Here is a 25160-nt window from a genome sequence, read left to right as displayed (position 1 = left end):
GCTCTCTCCCTAGCGGCATCCAGACACAGAATGATCCGAGCAGCGCGGGCAGCGGCTAGTCTATCCCAGGGTCACCTGATCTGGCCAGCCAACCACTGCTATCGACGTGTAAGGGTACCACGTCATGCTGGGTGGAGTGCAGAGTCTCCTGGCTTGTGATTGGCTCTGTTTCTGGCCGCCAAAAAGCAAAACGGCGGGAGCTGCCATTTTCTCGAGCAGGCGAAGTATTCGTCCGAGCAACGAGCAGTTTCGAGTACGCTAATGCTCGAACGAGCATCAAGCTCGGACGAGTATGTTCGCTCATCTCTAGTAATTACTCATTACACTGCACCAAGAATTCATAGAAGTGAAGACTAAATCCTTATACAGGGCGTAAAGGAGAATCCCTACCTTAATCTTCTGAAGATATATCCCTGTCTCTATCACACTGAGGTGGTCACTGAGGAGCTGCACTCATTTTTACAACCCCAGCCCATTGCTGTGGGATTAAAGGAAACAGCATAGAACTTAAAGTAACACTCTAGTCAAAGCTAATTCATTGAAAATTGCATTGGATTTGGCTAACTTTCTTTTTGAGACGTTCCAGCTCCGGCTGGATACGGCTTCGGGTACAGGTTCAGGGTACCAGCTCCTGGCAGATGCAGCCTCAGGTACCAGCTCAGGCTGGGTTCAGGGTTAGGGTACCAGATCCAGCAAAACAAACAAAAAGAAGAAGTACTAAAAGTCACAAGAGAAAGTATAACCAGACCTGAGTAAACTGGGGATTAGTTATTTATCCAGCCACTGGATGCGGTCCAAGCAGCTGACTGGCAAGTCCCTGCATCGCCCAACCCACAGCTGAGACTTGTACTGAGCTCCAGAATAAGCTACCCAGCTTTCCAGGGATACTGCAATGCAGAAAAGAGCGTATGAGAACCCATGCAGAGAGTTCTTACAATAAGGCTATATTCACACGGTGTATGCCCGTCATACCGTAGTGTGGCGGGCATACATTGGTGCAGGGGATGAGCGCTACTCACCCCCACCCCTCTCCAACGGGCTACGGAACAGTCCAGTGCAACACCATACCGCTCCTGTACGGTGCCATTGAGGCCATTGAAGTGTATGGGGGGGTCGTATATATAAGTCTCCCAAATGTTCATGTGAATATAGCCTAATACAGTATTCCTTCTGCAATGGATAAGGCTTTCCCCACCAAAATCAGCTGTTTATTGCATCTGAGCTGTGCAGGCCTCCTATGAAAAGGGTTGTCTACTTTGTTAGACTCTGCTGAGACCCCCAGCGATCAGCTCTTACACCAAGATGGGGGCTGGGCGACCCCTCTTCTCAAAACAGATGTCCCCCGATGGTTGGTTTCTCAGCCTTCTTGAGAATGTAATGTTCTCATCACATCGTACCCACTCACCACCTACACACAGCAAAAGGAATTGACACAAAACTCTTGGTTTTATTATTATTATTCCCGTATGTTACACTTGGAAAACAAATATTAAGTCTCAGCAACACGTCTTCCAGTGCTGCAGGTACCATCACCAAAGTGCATGCATAATATTACCCTCTTATATTTCCAATAAACCCTTTTCATACAGATTTTCCAAAACTTTAAACACAAACCTCCACCCCCGCCCCCTCGCATACTAAAGTTATAAAACACATTTGCAAACAAAATAATCTCCATAACAAAAAGTACAAAGGATAGAACAAAGTGCATGACAGAAATAATTGCCACTGTAAACAGGTATTCAACAGGTTTTAAATCCGCATATAAAATTACGGTCAACAAATCTCGTGGGGCTGGTGTCGCTGGGGTAGGAGTAGTGACCTGGACTTAGAAAGTGTCTTCAAAGATTCTTCAAAGATTCCTATAGTGCTCCGATTATCTGTGGAGTCAGCAGCCATTCCCCTGTTTTCTATTACACTTACATATTAAGCCTTTGCTCCTACAATTTGATAAGTTTTCACACAAACATCTGATTGGATGATTTGTGCAAAAAAAAAAAAAATGCAGGTCCGTAGTCTCTTTGGAGACACACGATCAGCTTAGGATACAACACATTTAAATGAGTTGCCAAATATCATAGGTGACCTGAATGAAGTAAAGCCCCATTCACATGACCGTATGGAGACTGTGATATGGCCGCACCATTTGCAACTAGATCACGGCCCCCATTGAGGTCTATTCCACCAGGTCATAGTCCAGTGATTGAGCTGGGCGGCTGAGGCACAATTTATAGGTCATTTCCTATATTTAGGAGGATGTGTAGCTGCTCGCCTATCTATGGAAGGGTTAGGATCCCTCTCCCCCACTTGCCCATATGCTACGCCCAGGTTTCAGCCTGGAGAGCACATGGCTGTGTGAATGTGGCCTAAGAATTATTCATGCACACTAGTGCTGCTTTCGCAGTCTATTGGATTAACAAAGATCAAGCACTACATATACCATTCCCAGAGTCTGAATTGACCAGAAGTCTGTGTGACCCATGGGTGGTAAGGTTCCACCTCCAGTAAGGATAGGGCATTAGTTATTTTAAAGGTACAATAAATGGAAAAAAAATCTAAAGTATCTTAAAAAAAAAAATTCCCTTTGTCAACAAACTAGACTAGCTTTTTTTTGGCTGAATAATTAGTATTTTTGTATCCAATATATTTTAGGTTTCTAGCACAAGGTCACTACTTCCAGCCTTCCGCACACTCGCTTTAACAGACAATGGCTCCTAAAGAGCCTTTACAAACTTCCTTGGGAAGTATCAGATTGCAGTAACACGTAGCTCCCTTCCCCGGCTGCTTGTTAAACCTATTAAAAGACCATGGCATTGCATAGCTCAGTACTAAAAGCATTAATCCATCAGTAGTATCGAGGAAAATAGATAAATTAAAAAAAGAATGTATGTTACAAAAGACTCAAACAGGTGCAATGCAGTTTACAAGAAGTGGTAAAGGCAGGTGCGAAAGGAAAACTGCATTCCGGAATTGGTAAGAGTCCGAACCTGTCCCATATTCTGCCTCGGGAGATGTTGAATGTCTCAGGTTTGAGCGTATCTACCTTCCTGGAAGTCCAAGCATCAGTCCTCAATTGCCCTAGGCAAAAACAGTGCATACCTCAAAATGTTGCTCCATCAAAAACATACCAAGGTGAAGATAGAAGTTGGCATTTGTATCGAAAACACCGGCAGACGTTCTTCAAAAGAACAGGGGGCAAGAGAGGCATTCGTGTTACACGTTCTGAGTACTATTACTCAAGTATCTATTACTCTAGTTGCATAAGCCTAAAGTGCGAGAGGTACAGCAGATATATTTAAGTAGTAGCGAGCTCAAGAAATATTAGTCTAGGAGACTAACTCATATGTCTCTAAAAAATATTCTTCTCTACCAACTTCCACCCACAATGGCATCCAATTACCTATCCACACAATAGATAATGTGTCTGACCAGTGGCTCCCCTACTGATAAGTACAATAGAGGTCTTGTGCCCAAGAAACCCAAGCAAGTCATGCCCAAATGCAATGGACTGTCGAAGAAAGCTCAGTACTAAGTCACCATCTCAACCAAGACCCATAGAAATCAACTGGGGCTAAATGACCATGTCCACTTACTAGAGTTATAAGACCCCCTGTTCTTGTGACTAGAGGGGATCACAATGATCATGTGGATAGGCAAATTGTAACCCTTAACTATAAGGCATATCCCTTATTACATGTGAGCAAAGCGAGCACCGTCGCGGAGGTTGAACATACTGCTGTGCATAATGGTTCTTTGTAAACCATAACTAGTGGGTTCACAGGCGTAGAACGTGTTGGCAAAGCGGTTTTTCCTAGAAAGTATGGAAACCATGTGGTCCAGTTTAGATCTTATAGAAGTATAATGAACTTGTCGGTCCTTGGCAAGTTTCTTAAAGGAATCCCGCATTGAATAATCTGAAAGATTCAGTCCACTGCCTGTGATGTCAGAGGAGCGAAGTGAGGTATTGGAGCCTGTACTGGTGGAGGACATAGAAGACGAGGAGGATGATGAGGATGTAAAAGAAGAGGATGATAATCTTGTTGTTTTAGAGGTGGATGTGGTTTGATGAGAAGCTGCTGAGGTCTCTGGGACATTAGTTGTCTGTGTAGTTATAGACCTTGAGAACACAGAAGTTTGGGTAGAAGCCACCCTTGCCAGGACAGCCGTTTGTGTCCCAGCAGTTGAGGTAGAGACATTTGTTTGGGTGGCTGCGTCCATTGCCTTTGCAGTCCTCTGACCTTCCCATGGCTCAGTCTGAGTACTCACACTCAGAGTCTCCTTCAGGCCAGAGATTATTTCACAATTCTGCATCAAATCATCCTCAAAAGCCTTTAGATTATTTGACAGATCACAGTTTTTGTCCCACATTGGTTTGGCATCAGCGTTATTTCTCTTTGGAGTGCTGGAGAGTTTTGACATCTCCAGATGTAGAAGACTGCTCAATAATGGATTTCTTAGAGCCGCTGGATTACACGTCATTTTAGCTAAAGATATTGGATGGTTTCGGATGCTTGAAATGAGTTTTGTACTGATTGGTTTGGACTGAGCGTAGAGGATTCTGAACTGGAGGTCAAATTTTTCCACCACTTGTCCATTTAACACAATCATATTACTGCTGTTGAGCTTTCCATCCATCCAAGTGAAGCTGAGAAGACACAAAGAAAAACGTATGCAGTGTAAGTAACCTACCACAGTACAAACAAAAGCCTGCTACATACCTAACCTGACAACGCTGCCAAGAGCAGTTCACCATCTGATCAAATTATCTGGCAATTGGATCTCTACAGGTCAAGTCCTTTTGTTCTCATGGAAGAAATGTCACTACTAATGCCTGATTGAGAGCACGGCCAAGCTTTATGGGAAGATTCAAGAGATACATCTCTTAATTAAATGTTCACTAGACCAGCTACCTAAAATGGCTAATAAAAAAGGGGATGAGCCACCAAAGAAAAAAGTCTGATTGCTTGGGACTGACTTGGGGAAACCTGAAAGTCCCTTGAACTACAAATTGTGCAAAATTCACTTCTACGGATCTTCTTAGAGAAGTTACAGGACAACTGTTTTGGAAGTCCCATAGAAGCGATGGAGCACACTCCATTTGGTTTGGTGCACTTTCCAATCGCTGGGAGTCCTAACAGTTGGACCACCTGTGATCAGACTGTAGATGGATAATAAAGATCTTTTGTTGCTAACCCCCCTGTAATATTAGCAATCGTGTCAAAGATGAGTCACATGGTATACATGTGTTGATAACGTACCTATAACTTCCAGTAGCGACCTTCAACCCATCCACAAGCAGAAACTTCTCCCGAGCCTTTCCAACAATCTTGGCACCAGACCTGGTGTAATAGTTATTTCCGGTTAATGTTCGGACCCTCATAAGCTGAAAAGACAAAACCCAATGAGTAACCATAATTATGGTACGACAAGCTAAATGTTAAGGCTAAAAGGTAAATACTGAGCATCTATACCTGTTCATTCTCTATAGAAACGCCAAGGTTCTGACACATAGTAAGAAAGTGGGGCATCTGTGCCTCATCCAGCAAGATGTAAACTGGAACTCTGCGTTTTCGACAAACCTCATGAATATCACGGAAGATGTCATTATCTGTAAAGGAATCCATGACTACAGCGATCACCTGAGGAGGAAGAGAGAAGAATTCAGAATCAATAAACCCATCAGGTCCACAACAAAATGATAACCATGACTAATATGGATGATCACTTCAGCCAGCCTCTATCCAACCTTTAAGACAGGAAAGCACCTAGTAAGGCTTTCAATGTGTGAAGTCAATGTGTCGTCTTACAATCAAAAGTACTACTACTAGTTCTTGAAATAAGGAACCTTGTTAGATCAATGTTTTGAAGATTTCCTCAATATCATAGCTAAACAAAACGTAATAGGCAGAATCGGTGAACATTAGTTTCCCTGGACTGCAATTGGCTCTGGTGCCGGAGCTTATTTTTGTTAGTGTCCTAAACCGCTGCATCGCGGTTTAAAACACTTTTTAAACTTTACGGCCTAAGGAGCTTCGGCGCACCAAGTGCGCGATCGTGCGGCTCCCTGGCATTTCCTATGTAGGCGCGCGCACGGTATCGCGCATGGTGCGCCGAGCGCGTACCTCCCTGCGCCGAAGCAGCTTCGGCTATAAAGTTTAAAAAGTGTTTAAAACTGCAATGCAGCAGTTTAGGACACTAACAAAAATAATCTCCGGCACCAGCTCACCCTGAGCTGGTGCTCGGTATTTCCATCTTACACCTACCTTATCATGTGGTAGGTTTCCTTTAACATTCTCCACCGACTTGTTGGGTGAAAAATATAATGAATCTTCCATCCTTAAATAATCTTTATTTGAAAAAAAGTTTGTCCAGTCTATCTATACAGACAAATGTGATATACAGACAAGTATTCTTCCACCTTGAGGACCGGATTCCTTGGCTCCTCTATAGAGGACAATTAAACGGTTCTCAGATTCTCTCTGGATTAACTTGAATATACAGGAACCTTCCACTAAACCTGCAAGGTATCTGATTGTACAACAGGTATAATTTGGCTAAAGCTTCCATGTCAAGTCTAGACTTGTCCATTCTGTGCCTTCATATATGAATAGCTTTTCAGATGAGGTAGCAGCATCAAGTATTGGCTTTAGCCACCTGAAAATAACCAACAACTTCCCTCCTATGAAGGATCACAAAATATTTAAGGGGACAGATGAGCAGAAGGAATGTAACGAGAAACATCCAAGAATGATACATCGCTGCACAATTTTGAGGGGGTTGCCATCTGCATTCGGGGTTGAGCAAGTTGAGACACAGGATGAGTTAAGGTCTTAGAGAAAGTTTCTGTAGATTCCCAGCTGAAATCACTGAATCAGCAGACCCCAAGGGCTCTACTAATGCTGATGCTACGATAACCATGTAGTTGATGCCGAGTTAAATGGACAGGTATTTGCATAACAACCCAAGGCACCAAAATAAGCCATGGAGAAGGGGCCCAGCACTCAACTTTCTCAATGTGTAGAATGAATGAGCGTCACCCTCTTAAGTAATGGATTACTTATCAGCACCCGGCATACTGTCAACTTGACTACAGAAATGATGACCCCATAATAAGATCATAGTGACAAATATACTAACAAAATACAAACCACCTTGTAGGATGTTCTCAAAGATGCGAATCTGAATTTATTTATCCCAATACTCAAACGATTCCGAAGAAACTCCAGCTTTCAGTTGTCAATTGTCATTTACCAGTCACGTCTCCTACTCGCAGTGTCCAGTTAAAACATTTTATCAATCTATAGACAGACATTAGATCAGAGCGGACACGTAAAGTTGATGAACAGAATCTCCTCACACTATTGTCGGAAAGTTAGTTAAGTATATCATAGTAAAAAAGATAGAAAAAGACATCAGTCCATCAAGTCCAACCTAAACATTATGTTGGGTTGATCCAGGAGAAGGCAAAAGCCCTGAAAGGCTGATGCCAGTTGGCCCAAATCAGGAAAAAAATTCTTCCCGACCCCAAATATGGAGGTCAGAATAACTCCCTGGATCAGCAGACACTACTAACAAAAAAGTTTTATTCCCATTCCATGTGATATTATTGCTCTCCAGAAAGGCATCCAGGCCCCTCTTCAACATGTTCAAATTATCAACCTTTACAACATCTTGAGGCAGAGAGCTTCATAGTCTCACTGCTCGCACAGTAAAGAACCCTGGATCATTAAGGTGATCTTCAGAAAAAGGTATCCTCAAAGGAATGGTGTCATAAGTATACCCATCACCCATCCAAGATCAAGAGAAATCTGGGACCACCAGCAATAACATCTATAGGGCTTCCAAAACCTCCATCTTCCACCTAGGAGTGAATACAGATCTGGTGCAAGATGCACGCACTTGGGTGCCCATATTTGTGTGAAATGGTGCTCACAGCAGTAAGACTGACCCCCTATTTGTACTTAGCAGCACATACCCTATCACTTTACCAACTTTATGAGTCCCATAAATGGAGCCACTTCCTCAAATGTGAAAGGTGATCGCTTATAATTTTGCACATCCCACTTTTAGCTCGTTTTCTAGGAATTAGGAGGCCACTCATTAACAACTTTTATGACCGGAGTCATTACAAGCCGTCTTCAAAGCTAGTCCAATAACTCAATCACCACGCTACAAGTCAAGACCCAGCCCAAAAATAACGCTCCAACCTCGTCATTCAGCAAACGCCTTGTTAAATCGGGCTTAAACAGGCAACGAATCAGCGTTGAAAATGTGTTTTCACAAGTAAAACCTTTTTCGTTAAATGAATTTTGGATTAACCCATTAGGGCTTTCTACCAAAAACTAGAAGAGATTGAAATGAAAGAATACCCCAATATTATACATTCCACCTTCTGACAGACGATCCATAATGTAGGATCATAAGTTATAGGACATGAAAGGGAAAGGTTTATAGGTGGATATTAAAGATTTGCCTCCATAAAAGTTATACGTGGTGACAATTACAGCCTCGCTGACCAAAGCCAATATTGACACCATAACAAGCGGTTATTTTCATTATTGAAACTCTACCCACAAAGCCAAGGTAACCAGGTTACTGCTCGATACGAGGGATGGGCCTTAATCCAGGAACGGTTTCATTGAAGGGTGTAAACAGTAGGGGAAGTCATAAAACTATGTTCTCCAAGTCAGTCTAGACCTTCTGAACTTTGCTGGATGTCAGTACAATGATAATGTGCTATTGTTCAAACGATAACAGGAACTTCAAAGGACGGACCAGCCTCAATCCAAGACCCATGTAATGAGGCATGAAGGCTACAAAAACATCTACAATGATGCTACACCTATAAGTGTCACTCAATGGATATTGTTAATCCCCCAAATATTTGATCATAGTGCAAGTTTAAGGGTCAAGATATCTGCTTCCAACGCAAAGGAGCAAAATTACTAGTCCCCCACTCAAAGTAGTAAGGGGTCTAGTAACCCATCTCCTGCGCCCAAGAGAATTAACATGCAAATCATCTTTATCCCACCCCGGGTCAGAGGTCCCGTCCCCTGCCAGCCCACCCCGGGTCAGAGGTCCCGTCCCCTGCCAGCCCACCCCGGGTCAGAGGTCCCGTCCCCTGCCAGCCCACCCCGGGTCAGAGGTCCCGTCCCCTGCCAGCCCACCCCGGGTCAGAGGTCCCGTCCCCTGCCAGCCCACCCCGGGTCAGAGGTCCCTCTATGGATCAGATCTGTGGGACCCTGCACTCTCATGGGATAGAGATCTAGTGTCTCTTCTGACTATTTTAGATCCTCTTGTGACACCTGCAGACACTACACTTGTTACCCATAGGGGGCGCTTTTGACAGGTATTGGGGCACTTTGTCACCATGCACACCCACCTCCCTGGCGGCTTTGATCAGGGACCTGGCCGCCTCTTTGCAGCTGTAGATGGTCTCCCCAAAGCCGGGCTGGAAGTGCACGTCCACCCGTGTGGCTCCCCGGTAGGAGCCGGCGCTGAACGCCGGCCAGCCGAGCTCCAGGAGCGGGGGCTCCACGTCCGAGATCTCCGGGAAATAAGTGACGGAAGAGCAGTCCATGGAGGCGGACACCGACACCTCGTCCTCCCCGCACTGCACGGTGGCGGCGGAGCTCAGGATCTCCCGGACCTCGGGCTCTGACAGGAAGCCCGGCACCTTCTCCCGCTGCAGGAAGAGGCGCAGCGCCTCCGGCCCCCCGGACAGCAGCTCCTCCAGAGCCAGGCGCTGCGCCTCACTGTACAGGTCCGGGGGGGCTGCGGGCCAGCGGGAGCCCAGGGAGAAGTCATCCAGGCACTGGGACAGGTTCGCCATGGCTGCGGTACCGACTGAGCGCTCCATTCACACACTACTTTATATAGGGCATTTAAATCCAAACAAACCCGGGGTGGCAGCTCATTGGTTGAATCAACACATCCCCTGCCCAATCCTAGCCAACCCGCCTCCTGTATATGCTAAACCACGCCTACATGTGTGTGACTGCCAGGCGCTACCTATACCACGTTATGTGATACGTGTGCAGTCCCGCCCCTATAGACGCTAAACCACGCCCACACGTGTGTGACTGACAGGCGCTACCTATACCATGTTACGTGTGCAGCCCCCGGCTCCTCAGTCACATGAGGGGGAAACGTTACTGAAAAGTGTCCTCTATCCCAATATAATATATACACCCCCCTCATAGTGACATCAAACAAAGCTATGACTTGTAGATGCGTCAATTATTCTGCCTTTAACTTCCAGTTATTGCAGACATTTAGAAGACATGACTGGAGTTGTTTAGGATTTTAAAAACTTGTCTTTTTGCTGTATAAAAAATAGTTCATTCATTGGTCGTGTTCATGGCTAAGGCCGCAAACACATGAACGAACATGATGGGGCACATTTACTATAAGGGCCCGAATAGCTCTTTTTGGTGCACACGATCGGATTGTGGCGCATCGGCGCCGGCATGCATGCAACGGAAATCGGGGGGCATGGCGGTCGGAAAACTCGATGGATTCGGAAAAAACCCGGTATTTTAATTTAAAATTTAATTTAAAAACGCGCTTACATGCACCAGGAATAGGATGGTGAACTCTGGCGGACTTCAGCGCAGCAGCGACATCAGGCGCACGACCTTAGTGAATTGCCGGAAGACCCGAATTCTCGCCGGAGAACGCGCCGCTGGAACCAATCTGACATGCCGAGTTCACTTCCGATTGCTCCGCTTTCGGGCCGGCACATGCTATAAGTGTCAGGCGAGTTGGACGCATCACACTGGCTCATGTGTGAGGGTGCTTTCACATGTGGTGTTTTTTGGACACGTTTTTTACATGTTACCATGCGTTTGGCGGATGTGAAAACATTTTTACTATTGCTGGATGTGTAAGCACCCGTGTTAACATCGGGACAGCTGATTATACTTCCAGCCATGAAGGAAACTGCCAAACGCATCATAACAGGCAAAAACGCATTCGTTTTTTGTTGTGTTTTTAACATATGCTGATACTTCATACAGTAATAAAACCAATGATTGACCATCGCTGTTAGGCTCCCTGCAAACAAATATGCACTGGTCGCAAACAACAAATCTGTGGTCCGTTTTTGGAGTCTCTGTGTCATCAGTGCATAATTTGTTGCTGAGCTGTATGTCTGTCAATGTGTCATCCGATTTTGAAGATCCACAAAAACGGAAGGCTGGCGAATGATAATAATAATAATAATAATCTTTATTTATATAGCGCCATCAAATTCCGTAGCGCTTTACAAATCATAGGGGACATATACAACTATATTACATTACAAAGAACAAACAGTCATATGGAACAATAGGAGTGAGGGCCCTGCTCACAAGAGCTTACAGACTATGAGGATGAGGAGGTGACACAAGAGCTTACAGTCTATGAGGATGAGGTGGTGACACAAGAGCTTACAGTCTATGAGGATGAGGGGGTGACACAAGAGCTTACAGTCTATGAGGATGAGGGGGTGACACAAGAGCTTACAGACTATGAGGATGAGGGGGTGACACAAGAGCTTACAGTCTATGAGGATGAGGGGGTGACACAAGAGCTTACAGTCTATGAGGATGGAGGGGTGACACAAGAGCTTACAGTCTATGAAGATGAGGGGTGACACAAGAGCTTACAGTCTATAAGAACGAAGGAGGTGACACAAGAGCTTACAGTCTATGAGGATGAGGGGGTGACACAAGAGCTTACAGTCTATGAGGATGAGGGGGTGACACAAGAGCTTACAGTCTATGAGGATGAGGGGTGACACAAGAGCTTACAGTCTATGAGGATGAGGGGGTGACACAAGAGCTTACAGTCTATGAGGATGAGGGGGGACACAAGAGCTTACAGTCTATGAGGATGAGGGGGTGACACAAGAGCTTACAGTCTATGAGGATGAGGGGGTGACACAAGAGCTTACAGACTATGAGGATGAGGGGGTGACACAAGAGGTTGTATAATGGTCCAGCCATTCTTTATAAGGGAATGATGTCACCAGTTTGTCCCAAACTATTGAAAGGTCTCATGATTGTGTTGCCTATAAATGGATTGGCCACAAGATTATTTGTTCCAAACCAAATTGCACTTCCCTGAGGAGATTTATCAGAAGTGTCTGAGGTAAAATTGTTCTAGTTGCCCAAGGCGACCAATCAGAGCTCAGCTTTCAACTCCCCATAGGTGTTTATAAAATGAAAGCGGAGCTCTGATTGGTTTCCATGAGCAACTAGAACAGTTTTACCTCAGACACTTCTGATAAATCTCTCCCAATGATATCTGTGCACTTCATCAATTGTTGGTTCTGTCCAGTAAATCCTGGGCATGCATGAAGAAACTGGCTATCCACACTGTATGATGCCTCCCTGTCCATCCCATAATGTGATCCATTAGCCAATAATGTGCCCTTTGTGTAGGCCCCACCTATAACCCCCTTTCCTTGTTGCTATAAAATATGGGAGGAAAAATATGATATTTGGCCTTTTAAACACCCCCAACCCACAGCAGCTCACTGACTGTGCTGCGTACGCAGACGTTATAATGTCATCATTTCACCTGCTAGCCTGAGGGAGGCAAATTTAGTTGAAATGCGGGACATACCCCTATACAGGGGACAGCAGTGGACACTTAGGTAACTAGCTTTTGTGGAACATTTTTGAAAAAGTATTGCTCACTCTTTGAGAGGTCTTTCTGGTTCCAGAGTTAGAAGTTACTACCTTCCAGTCCCATAGGAAAAAAGCCACATATCCATCAAGTTCAACCCTTCTTGAAGCTCTCTGCTGTCCCTGCTGTGACCAGCGCCTGAGGCAGGCTATTCCACAGATTGACAGTTCTCATAGTAAAAAAGCCCTGTCACCTATACAGGCCCGGATTACGTACAAGATAGGTTCCATAGGTTTGTTCTTAAGTCGAATTTGTATGTAAGTCGAAACTGTATACTTTATAATTGTAGATCCAGACAAAAAATTTTTTTGCCCCAGTGACAATTGGAGTTTCCAAATTTGTGGCTGTAATGGGACCAAGGATTATCAATAAAGCTTCATTACAGACACCTTACAGCTGATCATTGCAGTCTGGGACTATAGTAATAGCATCCAGAGATAGTAAAGCTTCAAAAGAGGTCACAGTGGGCAGAGAGGTCCGTCTTTAACTAGGGGTCGTCTGTAAGTCGGGTGTCCTTAAGTAGGGGACTGCCTGTAGTGATTAAACCTTGTTTTCTGCAGATGGAGACAGTGCCCCCTTTTGATTTGATTTAGGCTACATTCACACGGCCATGTGGGAGACGTATATACGGCTGACATATATACACCATGTATACGTCCCCCCCCCCTAAAGTAGACGGCAAAAGGGATATGTCCTATCTTTCCCCCCAATAGAGCGGTGTGAACCTTACATCGCTATGGAGAGGGGCGGGGTTGAGCAGAGGGTCCCTGGTGCTGACATCTGCCCGCCGTGCTATGGTATGGTGGGCACAATGTTATGTGAATGTATCCTTAGACTACCACAACTAACCACCATATTTTTTGTATGGGCCATTCATATATTTATATAGATAATTTGTGTCCCCTCATAGTCGTCTCTTTTCCAGACTAAATAAATCTAGTTGTTTTAATCTTTCCTCATAACTAGGACCCCCCCCCCCCCCCATACCCCTTATCATTTTTGTGGCTCTTCGTCCTACCATCTCCAGCTCCAGGGCATCTTTTTTATGGACCGGTGCCCAGAACTGGACAGCATATTCCAGGTGAGGCGGAACCAATGCCTTGTACAGTGGTAATATTACATCCCTATCCCCAGAGTCCAGACCACTTCTGATACATGATGAGATCCTACTGGCATTAGAGGCAGCTGACTGACATTGCATGCTGTTATTTAATCTATGATCTACTAGAACCCCCAGGTCCTTCTCAACTAGGGACTCTCCCAGATTTACTCCCCCAAGGACATATGTTGCCTGTGGATTATTAGCCCCCAGGTGCATAACCTCACATTTATCATGATGTGACTACTTCTGTTCTGGTAAGACAGGGGGACAAGGGGGGGGGGTACTAGTGCCAGTTCTAGAACACCGCCCTCCAGAGAGGGCAGTATAGGATTGTTACACAGCAGCTATCCTCAGCAGAGTTTATCCCTCTTATATAAAACTTATCGTAAGCTTCGCCTTTAAAACTGATCTTCAGTGTCTATATCTTGGACAAGTCCTGCACCCCCCGTCACATCCTCCTCTCAGAGAACGCGTTTCTATCACGTGTTCGGATGACATTAGACTCTTCCTTATCTCTTACGCTAATTTTTCCACAATTTTCTCCGGTGAGGCATCACATCTGATAACGCTGGCGGGAGATTCCATACGTTCCTGGAACTTTTGTCTTCAATATATTTCAACACATGCTCACATCTGCCGCCTTGTGAACATGTGAACGCAGCCTGAGAGTACATGGTTCAGTCTCACCCTTATAGTACAAGTATATACCGCCACAGCGCCAGAATAAATAGCGCTGTAGACGGTTTATGAGAGACCTGAGTAGGGACCTAAGTGCGATCTCTATAATCTTTTGAACAACTTTTTATGGGTGAGAAAATGGTGAAAAAGTAGTGGTTTGAACATTTGGATTTTTTACAGTGTTTGCCATACAGGAAAATAATTTTTATGTTTTAATAGTGAAACACAGGTACACAGGCTGCGGCAGCTGCCCCCAGACTCACCACATGGAGGGGTGATGATAGAGTTTGTTACTTTTCACTTTTAAAAACTTTTTCAGGTCTATCAGGTTCTGCAATACTGCCTCCTGCAGGCTGTGGTAGAGAATGACATGTGACAGATATAGGAATCCTCCGCCTTTTAGCCGCGGTTACATTTGACTGCGGCACTTAACAGAATAAAAGCCACATTCCATAACATCACTGATTGTGGAGGTTAAAGGGATTGGCCACTAAAACAACCCTTATAGGGTTACCAATATCATAAGTACCCTGTTAAAGTTTCTGTTTAGTCAACTGTTAAGTCCAGTGTAATGCTGGATTTAGCATATGGAGGGGACCATACTCTGCAGTTGTTGGAGGGGCTTGCAGATTCCCTTGGCATGTGCTTACAGAAATGACACCACGGCCCGCTCCTCCGCAATCTAGCAGGACTCTCAGCGTCACAGATAGTTAAAGTGAACCTGTCACCAGGAATGTCATCTGTAGCTGTTTCTCTTGGCTATGGAGGGAGCTCCTATGCATATTGGTTTCCTGGGGGTCCTGTGACTATTGGCAATTGTGCAGGCCCCTTTGACTACTGGCTACCTTGGGGTCCTGTTATTATATTGGCAAATGTGGGGGCACTGCAACTTTATTTGTTAATGTAGGGGCTTAATTGTGATCTCTAGGGAAGCAAGAGAAAGTATTACTTTTTTGATAAGAAAGTTGAGAAGATGATTATGAAATGAGGACCTAAAACTTTTCAGTTGCTAAATCTGCAGAGAAAATTCATGACACGGTGGCCAGATAGTAGATTAAAATTAAATGAGACGACAAAGATTCTGCTATTTTTCATGAGCTCACAATTCTGCAGCATCTCCCCTGTGCTGTGCTCTGTTATCTTCTCCTATGGAGACATATAGTAACGTTATATTACATCACATTCATCAATCAGCATGAGACACTGTGATAGATCAGTTTAAGGCTGCATTCACACTCCCGCATGGGGGACACATATACGGCTGACGTATATATGGCCTATATACGTCCCCCATAGACGGCACAAGTGCGGCACCATACCATTCCGTACCCCGTGAAAAGATAGGACATGTCCTAACTTTTCTCAGCATGCAGCGCCGTGCACCATGTTCCTCTATGGAGAGCAGCCTCCTCTCCCCGGCGCCGACGTGTGCCCGCCGTGCCACCGTATGGCGGGCACACGTTAATGTGAATGCAACCTAGGCTGTTGTCTTACTTTAATTTGGTTCTGCCCCAGCCACCATGACCTTCCCCGGCAGGCCATCCCCTCCCTGGCCCAGGAAGTTGTAGACAAAATCAGATGTGCCCTGCGCAATGCTATTAGTCCCGTGCATTCCAGAATTGATGTGGACCAGTAAGCGAGGGAAGGGACATTACATCTCCTTAACCACCCCTAAAGTATTTGCAGCTGGTCCTAAAGGAGGAAGATCTCTGGCTCACATTGTACCCACACACAGGACTGTTGAAAAGTTAATCTTTGCCTCCAGTTGCCTACAATCTATACCTAAGATTTTACAATAGATGATAGTTCTAGGCTGGTACTGAGGGACTTGGGTGTCTTTTATCCCTTGTACACTAATTTCTTTTTTTTCTTCAACTCTTTATTTTAATTTTTCATAATTTTTACAATACAAATACAATCGGTGCTTTTCATGTAATGCAAACATGAGAACCTCAATCAATATAGGGTTCTATGGCAGTGGAACAAAGAAAAAGAAAACTAAATAGAACCACATTAACTTTCGTCACATATAACAAGTATTTCCAATACAATAGCAAAGTTATGATAGCATCTCTATTAGCATAATCAAACATTAGTAATCAGGAAATCAATCTAGCGTTATATTCGTCCCATAAAGTCCAGGTTTTTTCAAATTTTTCACTAGTGTGGCGAAGTACAGCAGTAATATATTCCATCGATCGGAGATCTCTCAGACGTGCATATAGCTCCAGTAATGATGGAGGCGCAGAGCGTCTCCAATGCAAAGAGATCAAACATTTCGCCGCTGTTACTATATGAAGGAACAACCTGGCACTCGGACCCTTGAGAGATCTAGGATACAAATTAAGCACATAAATTTCAGGGTCCAATGGGACTTGTACATTGAGGACCCCCCCAACAAGGGACCTAACCTCCAGCCAAAAATGTAGAAGGGCAGGGCAACTCCAAAAAATATGAAACAGTGTAGCATCCGACCCTCCACACCTCCAACAGAGATTAGGAACTAATGGATAGAATTTATGTAAAAGCTCAGGAGTGCGATACCAGTTTAGCAAAATTTTAAGTTGGTTTTCTTTATATAGCGTACAAATAGATGATTGGCGGGCTCTTGCCCAAATAATCTGCCATTGTTCAGGAGTAAAGCATTTGCCTAACCATTTTTCCCACCTAGTCATGTAGGGATGGGAGATATTCGACCGCTCGTTAAGTATAGAATATAGGCTGGAAATCAGGCCCCTAGCAGAAGGACCCTCCGAACAAATCAATTCAAATGGTGTAGGTCTAGGAGGGACTTCAGGACCTAAGAGGGAGGAAATAAAATGTGTAATCTGGTGATAAGTGAATTCTGCCCCCCCCAGACACGGATGTTTATCCACGAGGTCCCTCAGTGGGAGCACCCTCCTGGTATGGGGATCCAGCAGGGTCCGGACTTGGAAAGTACCGGCTTGCACCCAGGGCCTGTAACTGCTAGTGAGACTATCTGGGAGATGTGATGTGTATAGTATCGGAGTAAGGAGCGATTGCATGGAGGCCAACTGAAAGCGTATCCTGCACCTATACCAGATGTCTCGGGTAAATTGCATGGGACCTAGTAATGTCAGAGTAGAACCTACCGGTGGGGGACCCCATATTAAAGTGGCTGGGTGTAGTGGGGCCATCCATAGCTTTTCAAGCTCCGTCCATCTATTATAGGCAAGCATTGTGGACCAGGAGGCAATGTGACGGAGGTGGGTCGCTAAATAATAAAGTTTAAAGTCGGGAAGGGCTAGTCCTCCGCTAGCAGCCCCCGCTGTTAACACTGTTTTAGAAATCCTATGGCTCCTGCCCCCCCATACGAATTTCAAACACATAGACTGCAATTTACCCAGCACCCCCATTGGGACTGCCACTGGTAGAGTCTCGAACAGATACAGTATCTTTGGTAGAATAGACATCTTGACAGCTGCTATACGACCCAGCAACGATATATGTAGAGGTTGCCATTTGGTTAAGAGATCCTGAATTTCCTTGATCATTGGTGGGAAGTTAGCAGTGTAAAGAGTCTTATAAGTTCGAGTAATCTGTACTCCCAGATACTTCAGCAATTCTTCCTGCCATGTATATTTAAAAGAACCCTGAAGAGCTGCCAGCTCTTTTGGGGGAATATTTATGGAGAGGGCCTCAGTCTTATGTCTATTAATCTTATACCCAGAGAAGTGACTATATATATCTAGTATTTTATGAAGGTTTGGTAGGCTTACCAAAGGGTTCGAGAGCGTAAGAAGCACGTCATCCGCGAATAGCGAGATTTTAAATTGTTTATCTCTCACCCGTATTCCTGTCACATCTTCTGATGTTCGAATAAGCGCTGCTAAGGGCTCTATACAAAGCGCATATAGTAGGGGGGAGAGGGGGCATCCCTGTCTAGTTCCATTACGGATAGCAAAGAACAGGGAGTTAGCATGAGGAGGACGAATCGCTGCGCTAGGGATAGAGTACAATCCCCGCAGAGCCTGTAGAAATGGGCCCCTTAGTCCAAAGTGTCGTAAGGTCGCCATCATAAATCCCCAATCTAGGCGATCAAATGCCTTTTCGGCGTCCAAACTGAGCAAAATAGCACTCCCATCTGTTTTTCTTATTACCTCCAATAAATCCGCTATCCTTCGGGTATTGTCTCCTGCCTGTCTAAACCGTACAAAGCCTACCTGGTCTTTGTGAACCATCTGTGGAAGCCAGTCCCCCAGCCTATTTGCCAAAATCTTAGTGAAGATCTTCAAATCTGAGTTCAAAAGGGAGATAGACTGTAATAACTATCGCCCTAAGGGGTCCTTCCCTGGTTTTGGAATTACTGTTATAAAGGATCTCAGCATAGCCTCAGGGATTGGGGTACCAGACATAAAGGAATTAAACAGCTTAATCATATAGGGGGATAGAATATCTAAATACGTTTTAAAGTATATATATGGAAGCCCATCAGGACCGGGGGACTTTCCATTGGGTAGGTCCATTATCACCTCCCTCAACTCCTCCTCTGAAATGTCCTGGTTCAAGGCCTCTATAGCAGTGGAAGGCAGTTTAGGTAGGCTACACTCGCTAAGATATTGCTCCAAAGTCAGTCCTTGGGCTTGAGAACCCAACGGAGGGCGAGCAGGGAGATTGTATAAATCATGATAATATGTTTCAAATATTCGGGCAATTTTCTCAGGGTTATAATGGATAGTTCCCATACTATCCCTAAGGCTATAAGGGTTAGATGCCATCGCCCTATCTTGAAGTTGGCGTGCTAATAATGTATGTGTCTTATTACCAAATTCATAGAAGCGTTGGCGAGAATATCTTAGTAGTTTTTCCGCCCCTACCAAATCTATTTCCCGTAGTTGTGCTCGAGCGGCTAAAACTTTTTGTAGGATCGTAAGTGACGGATGGGTAGCTAGTCTATTCTCTAAGGTTCTAAGTTCCCTTACACATTGCTGTCTCACCGCCTCTACTGCTTTCTTTTTGTAGGCTGCTTGGGATATGGCATATCCGCAGTATACTACTTTATGCGCTTCCCATAGTATGGGTAGGGAGGGTGCTGATAGGGAGTTATCTGCAAAATATTGGAGTAGAGAAGTGCGTAACGCCTCTTTTGTGATGTTGTGAGATAGGAGTGTCTCATTAAGTCTCCAGTGTAGGGGACGTGGCGGAGGATTCACAAATGATAGTTCAACTGTAACCGGAGCATGATCCGACCAGGTGATTAATCCAATATCCGCAGAGTGTAGGGTACGAAGTATAGAGATATCCCCGAGGAAAAAGTCTATGCGTGTATGTGTCTTATGTGGGGGTGAATAAAAAGAGTATCCCCGTGCTGTAGGATTGTCCACCCGCCATAAGTCAAAGAGGTTGTGTCTACGCACCAACTTTCTAAAACCTAGTGACAGCCTACATTGTTGTTGCGATGGGGAGGTATTCTGTATGGACATTCGGTCTCTGATTTCAGAGAATGTAATATTGAAATCCCCTCCTACCAGAAGCGGTGCCGACCGGTATTGGGCTAAACGGGACAAGACTCCAGATAAAAAACCCAATTGTCCGGAGTTTGGGGAATACACATTACATAAGACCAGCTGGCGCCCTCCAAGGGTCCCCCTCAAAATAATAAATCGTCCCTCTGGGTCTGGATAAGTATCTAATACTTGAAAAGGGCAAGAGCGAGCAATCAAAATCGCCACCCCTGCCGTCTTTGTTGCTGCAGTAGCCTGAAAGCTCTGAGGGAAACTCCTTCTAGCGAACCTGAACGATCCAGATGCCGTCAAATGAGTTTCCTGTAGGAAAGCTACGTCTGGCTTAAGCCGTTTCAACTCCTGCAACAACAACTGACGTTTAGAGTTTGAATTCAACCCCTTAACATTTAGGGTAACAATCCTTACCATTTTTACTGTGTGAATTTAGATCATGCGAGATCCCCATATATGGGCAGAGTACACCGCAAAGAGTGCCAGGTTGTTTCCTACTCTCAGATGGCATCATACAATTCCTATATATCCTTGTAGTGACATCAACTGTATAAACAATCAACAACATATTTAAAAGAAAAATTAGAACAAAAACATATTTGGTTACATGCCCAAGACCCCATGTGAAGTCCACGAAACCCCACACTGAGTCCAAGGTACGGGCGGTACGTCCAGTTATGTTACGATCCTGACGCCAGGACCAACACAAAAGGAGGCACACCAACCCAATTATGGGTGACATGTCAGATGTCCAACTTGCAGATCGCACTGAACCAGCCATCCCAAGCCATCCGCCTCGGGCTTGTATTTTGCATAAAAAGGATACTGTGAGCAGCCTGAGGGCCTCTAAGGACCCTGTGAATCTTCATCTCTCAGCGCCTTAGTCCTTTCGATGTAGAACTCGCGTGGGCAGAGGGGGGAGAGGATCTGCTCGATTCTGGGGACCTCCTCCGCTGTTTCCTGGGGGCATTGCGTTGCCAGGTCGGCGAGAGCGGAGGGTCTGATGTAGGTAGACTCCATTCTGGGATGACTGGAGTCAGTAGATCTAAGGAAGTGCAGAAGTTGTTTAAATCTGCTGGAGATCGCAGCGTCGCTGTTCGGCCCTCCTTGCGGGCAGTCAGGCTGAAAGGAAATCCCCATCTGTAGGGTATGTCAGCTTTTCGTAGGACCTCTAACAAAGGGCGCAATGTTCTCCGGCGTTGTAAAGTGACCCAGGAAAGATCCTGAAAGAGTTGCACCTGCGCACCTTTGAATTCAATATGATGTTTATTACGTGCTTTAGCCATAATCTCTTCTTTCAGGAGAAAGTCTGTAATGGAGCAGATAATGTCCCTAGGACGCCCAGATATTGGCTTTGGTCTAAGTGCGCGGTGGGCTCTATCCATCTTAATTGGATCATCTGGATTCCTTCCCAGCAGGGAAGAAAACAGCAGGTTGAGGACCTCTGGAACATTTTCAACATTCTGCGCCTCCGGGATTCCTCTAACCCTGATGTTGTGCCTACGGCCTCGATTATCGAGGTCCTCCACGTGTGACTGCAGATCTTGTATTTTTTCAGACTGCGCCAGAAGACGGGAGTGGAGAGCATTAACCACCTTTCTAGAGGACGCATGATCGTCTTCTAGCTGATCCACTCTATTAGCTACTGCTGTTAAGTCCTGGCGCATTTCGGCTATAGCCGAACGACAAGTGTCTTTAACTTCAAGTATCAGCGCCTGAAAATCTTGCTTCGTAGGTAACTGATGGACATGAGACCACCAGTCCGCTGGTGGAGGCCGCAACTGATCAGATAATGATGATTGATGCGATTCTGGGGACCAAGTTCCCGGGCCTGACTGAGGCCTCAGAGTGGGAGGTGTATTAGCATAATCCATATCTTCCAGCCCTCTGTTATGGTGTCCCTGTGAATTGCTGGATCGTGGCCTCTGCGGAAGTGGAGATGGGGCTGCCGATAATGTGGCCTGATGGCTAGGGCTCGGTTGCAAGCATAAGGCCCCTGTTGGTATGGCCAGGTCTATTAGCAAGGGCAGATTGCTGCCCTGTTTTCCCTCATGTGGGGATAAGGGGCTCTGGCTGAGTGGCCCTACCTCCAGGGTGCTGCGCTCCTGCAGCCCCTCATTTCTTGTGGCTGCGGTCTGCTTATCCCCCTGTGAGCCGGATTCCCGGGATGCTGCTGGAGGTGGAGGCGGGGCTTGAGCGCTGAGAGGCACCTCAGGCTCTGCGGTCGGCGCCATCTTGGGTCCGGCGCGTGTCTCCCGGACCACATAATCATCTAAGGTACGGAAGACAGAGGCGCCGGACCGGTCCGGTGAGGCTCCCAGAGCCTTAGTGCGGCGGCGGTTCCCCATTGGTAGCCGAGCAGGGCTATCTGGTGGCGGCTGCTGTGCTGATTTCAGCCCGGGCGGACGGAGCTACCAGTTCACGCGTCCGACTCCGTGAACATCCGGACACGCCCCCCTGTACACTAATTTCTAATGTTCATCTAATACATCTGTGGAGGTCATTGAACTCTGTGGGGCAGATTTACTTACCCGGTTCTGTCATGATCCAGCGGCGCGTTCTCAGTGGAGGATTCGGGTCTTCCAGCGATTCACTAAGGTCGTGCGCCCGATGTCCACTAGGTGTCGCTGCTGCACTGAAGTCCCTCAGAGTTCACCAAGCCGGGCCGGGTGCAGGTAAGTGCGTGTCGAACACATTTTCTTTTAAAATACTGCATTCTTTTCCGAATCCGACGGGTTTTCCGATGGCCACGCCCCCTGATTTCCGTCGCGTGCATGCCGGCGCCGATGCGCCACAATCCGTCGGAATTCGACGCAAATCGGCGCAAAGCAGTAAAATTCAGGTAACCCAACGTAAAAACGCGATTTGGGCCCTTAGTAAATGACCCCCATTGTCTTATTTCCTTATACCTCCTTCCTTTCCTTATTCCTGTATGGAGCAAGACGTGGAGAAGGAGGAGTTGTAGGTGATGAGGAACATCGTGGTGAAGACGATCGAGATGAAGGTAGTGGGGCAGATAATGGAGGATGTCATCAGAGCGGAGGAGGAAGTGGTGGTAGAACGAGGACAGTGTCATCAGAGCCAGAGGAGGAGGTGCGGGGCGCTCGGCATCCAAGTGAGGAGGTGCAAGAGCCTGGAAGGATTTTGGAGTGCAGGATTACAGTGGGGCTACAAAGTGACTACAGCAAAGTCTACTCTCACCAGGGATATAACCCATCAAGAAAGAGAGAAGTAGCCGAATGTAATATTGCAATTTGATGAATTAGTTTGTCCTTCACTTTCCAAATATATTTTCTTTGTTCGGAATCAGCCTCAGTGTTTTGTTCCCATCCATTTCTAGGGGCTTCTTCACAATGTTTCTCCAGCTGAAAGACCCATGACCTAGGACAGCGGTGGCGAACCTATGGCACGCGTGCCAGAGAGGGCACGCAGAGCCCTCACTGCTGGCACGCGGGTCCTTTGAATTTAACTCAGCTTTAAGCAGTATCGGAGCCGCGCTCCGATACTGCTCAAAGCCATGACAGAGCATGGCGCTGACACTGCCTGCTCTGTCTGATCACTACAGCGCACAGGACGGTAAGCGTCCCAGTGCTGGCAGCGTAATGATGTCATTACGCTGCCAACGCTGGGCACCTTACTCTGTGTGCAGAACAGAAGAAGCCGGAGGAACGCGGAGTCTGAGGTAAGTTTATTTTTTTTATTCAGGGCATAATATACCAGCAGGAGGGATGATTTCCTGCTCGCTCCCGCCCCTCCCCTAAAACTCCGCCCGCAAGCTGCCAAAACTACCAGCACAAACTGCGCCTGCAACCACAAGCCCTCCCCCCGCCCGCTATTGCAAACCCACTATTGCGAACCACCATGCCCGCTACCACAAACCCCACCTCGGCCCAAACCTCGCCCGCTACCGCAACCGACTCCGAACGCTACCAAACGCCCCCCCTGCCCGGACTCCGCCCGCTAGATCCCCCCGGCCAGACTCTGCCCACTACTGCAATTTGCCCGCGTGAACTCCGGCCGCTATCGCTACCCCCCCACCCCAACTCCGGTCACTGCACCCCCCCATCACCCCCTCCCCTGGAACTCATGCCTCATAAACCCACTGCCCAGATCTCCAGATGCCGCATTACCCCCCCTACCCCCCGCAGCCCTAACTCTGGCCAACCGCCCTCTGCCCATCTACCCCCCCCCCCCCTGGAACACCGGACACCTGAACTTTTGCCCGCCAGCACGGCCGCCACCTTGGACAACCAAATAGCAAGTAATATATGTATTTCTATGTTTGTATGTATGTATATACATATTATATTATATATTTACGGTATATGTGCATTTATATATAGCAGTGTGAGGGCTTATTTTTTGCGTAACTCAGTTATTTATTATTCCATGTCGTGTACTAGGAAGCTGGAAAATTTTAGATTTTAATACTTTCGCTGTGCGCTCCAAATCATTTGTCTCCTTTATTCTTTGGTTCGATGCAATCACAGTGATACCAGTTTTGTAGGTTTTATTGTGTTTTAAAACTTTATCAATAATTAAAACAGTGTACGAAAAAGAAAATGGTTTTCGCCATTTTGTGACGCTAATAACTTTAGTGCACGGAGCTGGGGAGGTGTGGTTTTTTGCTTAATGAGCCGTTGTTTTCATTGCTACCATTTTGAGGACTGCGTGACCTTTTGATAACTTTTTATTACTCTTTTATATGATGTAAAATGGTGTAAAAGTGGCGTTTCAGTGTGCATAGGACTGCTGCCTCTTCCTCAATGTATGAAACAAGTATAGGAGTTTTGAAATGCAAATAAAACGCAATGGGAGGGAAGCGACCTCTGATTGGGAATGTATCATTTTATTGATTCTAAACTAAACCGTCAGTTTTCAGATTAAATTGCCGTACTGGCACTTTGCGATAAGTAATTAGGTTTTGGGTTGCAGTTTGGACACTCTGGGGGTCATTTACTAAGGGCCCGATTCGCGTTTTCCCGACGTGTTACCCGAATATTTCCGATTTGCGCCGATTGTACCTGAATTGCCCCGGGATTGTGGCGCATGCGATCGGATTGTGGCGCATCGGCGCAGGCATGCGCGCGACGGAAATCGGGGGCGTGGCTGAACGAAAACCCGACGTATTCGGAAAAACCGCCGCATTTAAAAACCGAAAAAGTGTCGCTTGGGGAGCGCTTACCTTCACCTGGTCCGAGGTGGTGCATTCTGGCGCGATGAGATGGTCT

At 46.0% G+C, this 25160-nt stretch overlaps 1 protein-coding gene across 1 annotated transcript; it reads right to left on the bottom strand.

Moving 5' to 3' along the window:
- Positions 1–1427: 1427 nt before the first annotated feature.
- On the bottom strand, positions 1428–9877 carry FAM83D (family with sequence similarity 83 member D). Its single transcript, XM_072112157.1, has 4 exons — positions 9383–9877; positions 5472–5639; positions 5259–5383; positions 1428–4645 (listed from the first exon to the last, which is right to left on the bottom strand). Exons 1-4 carry the CDS (start codon positions 9857–9859, stop codon positions 3691–3693), a joined length of 1725 nt encoding a protein of 574 aa, XP_071968258.1. The 5' UTR covers positions 9860–9877; the 3' UTR covers positions 1428–3690.
- Between the last annotated feature and the right edge of the window lie 15283 nt (positions 9878–25160).

The sequence above is a fragment of the Engystomops pustulosus genome, chromosome 6 (assembly GCF_040894005.1).
Source record: "Engystomops pustulosus chromosome 6, aEngPut4.maternal, whole genome shotgun sequence".
NCBI lineage: Eukaryota > Metazoa > Chordata > Amphibia > Anura > Leptodactylidae > Engystomops > Engystomops pustulosus.
The sequence above is the reverse complement of the archived record's forward strand: the minus strand, read 5'-3'. Positions and strand labels throughout refer to the sequence as shown.

Bases quoted from the DNA above. Each gene is read 5' to 3' on its own strand.
- FAM83D (XM_072112157.1), bottom strand. From the start codon at position 9,859: ATGGAGCGCTCAGTCGGTACCGCAGCCATGGCGAACCTGTCCCAGTGC. The intron at 5,384-5,471 runs GTATAGATGCTC...TTGTCTTTTCAG, and splicing joins TTTCTATAGAGAATGAACAG to CTTATGAGGGTCCGAACATT. The intron at 4,646-5,258 runs GTACGTTATCAA...GTGTCTTCTCAG, and splicing joins GTCGCTACTGGAAGTTATAG to CTTCACTTGGATGGATGGAA.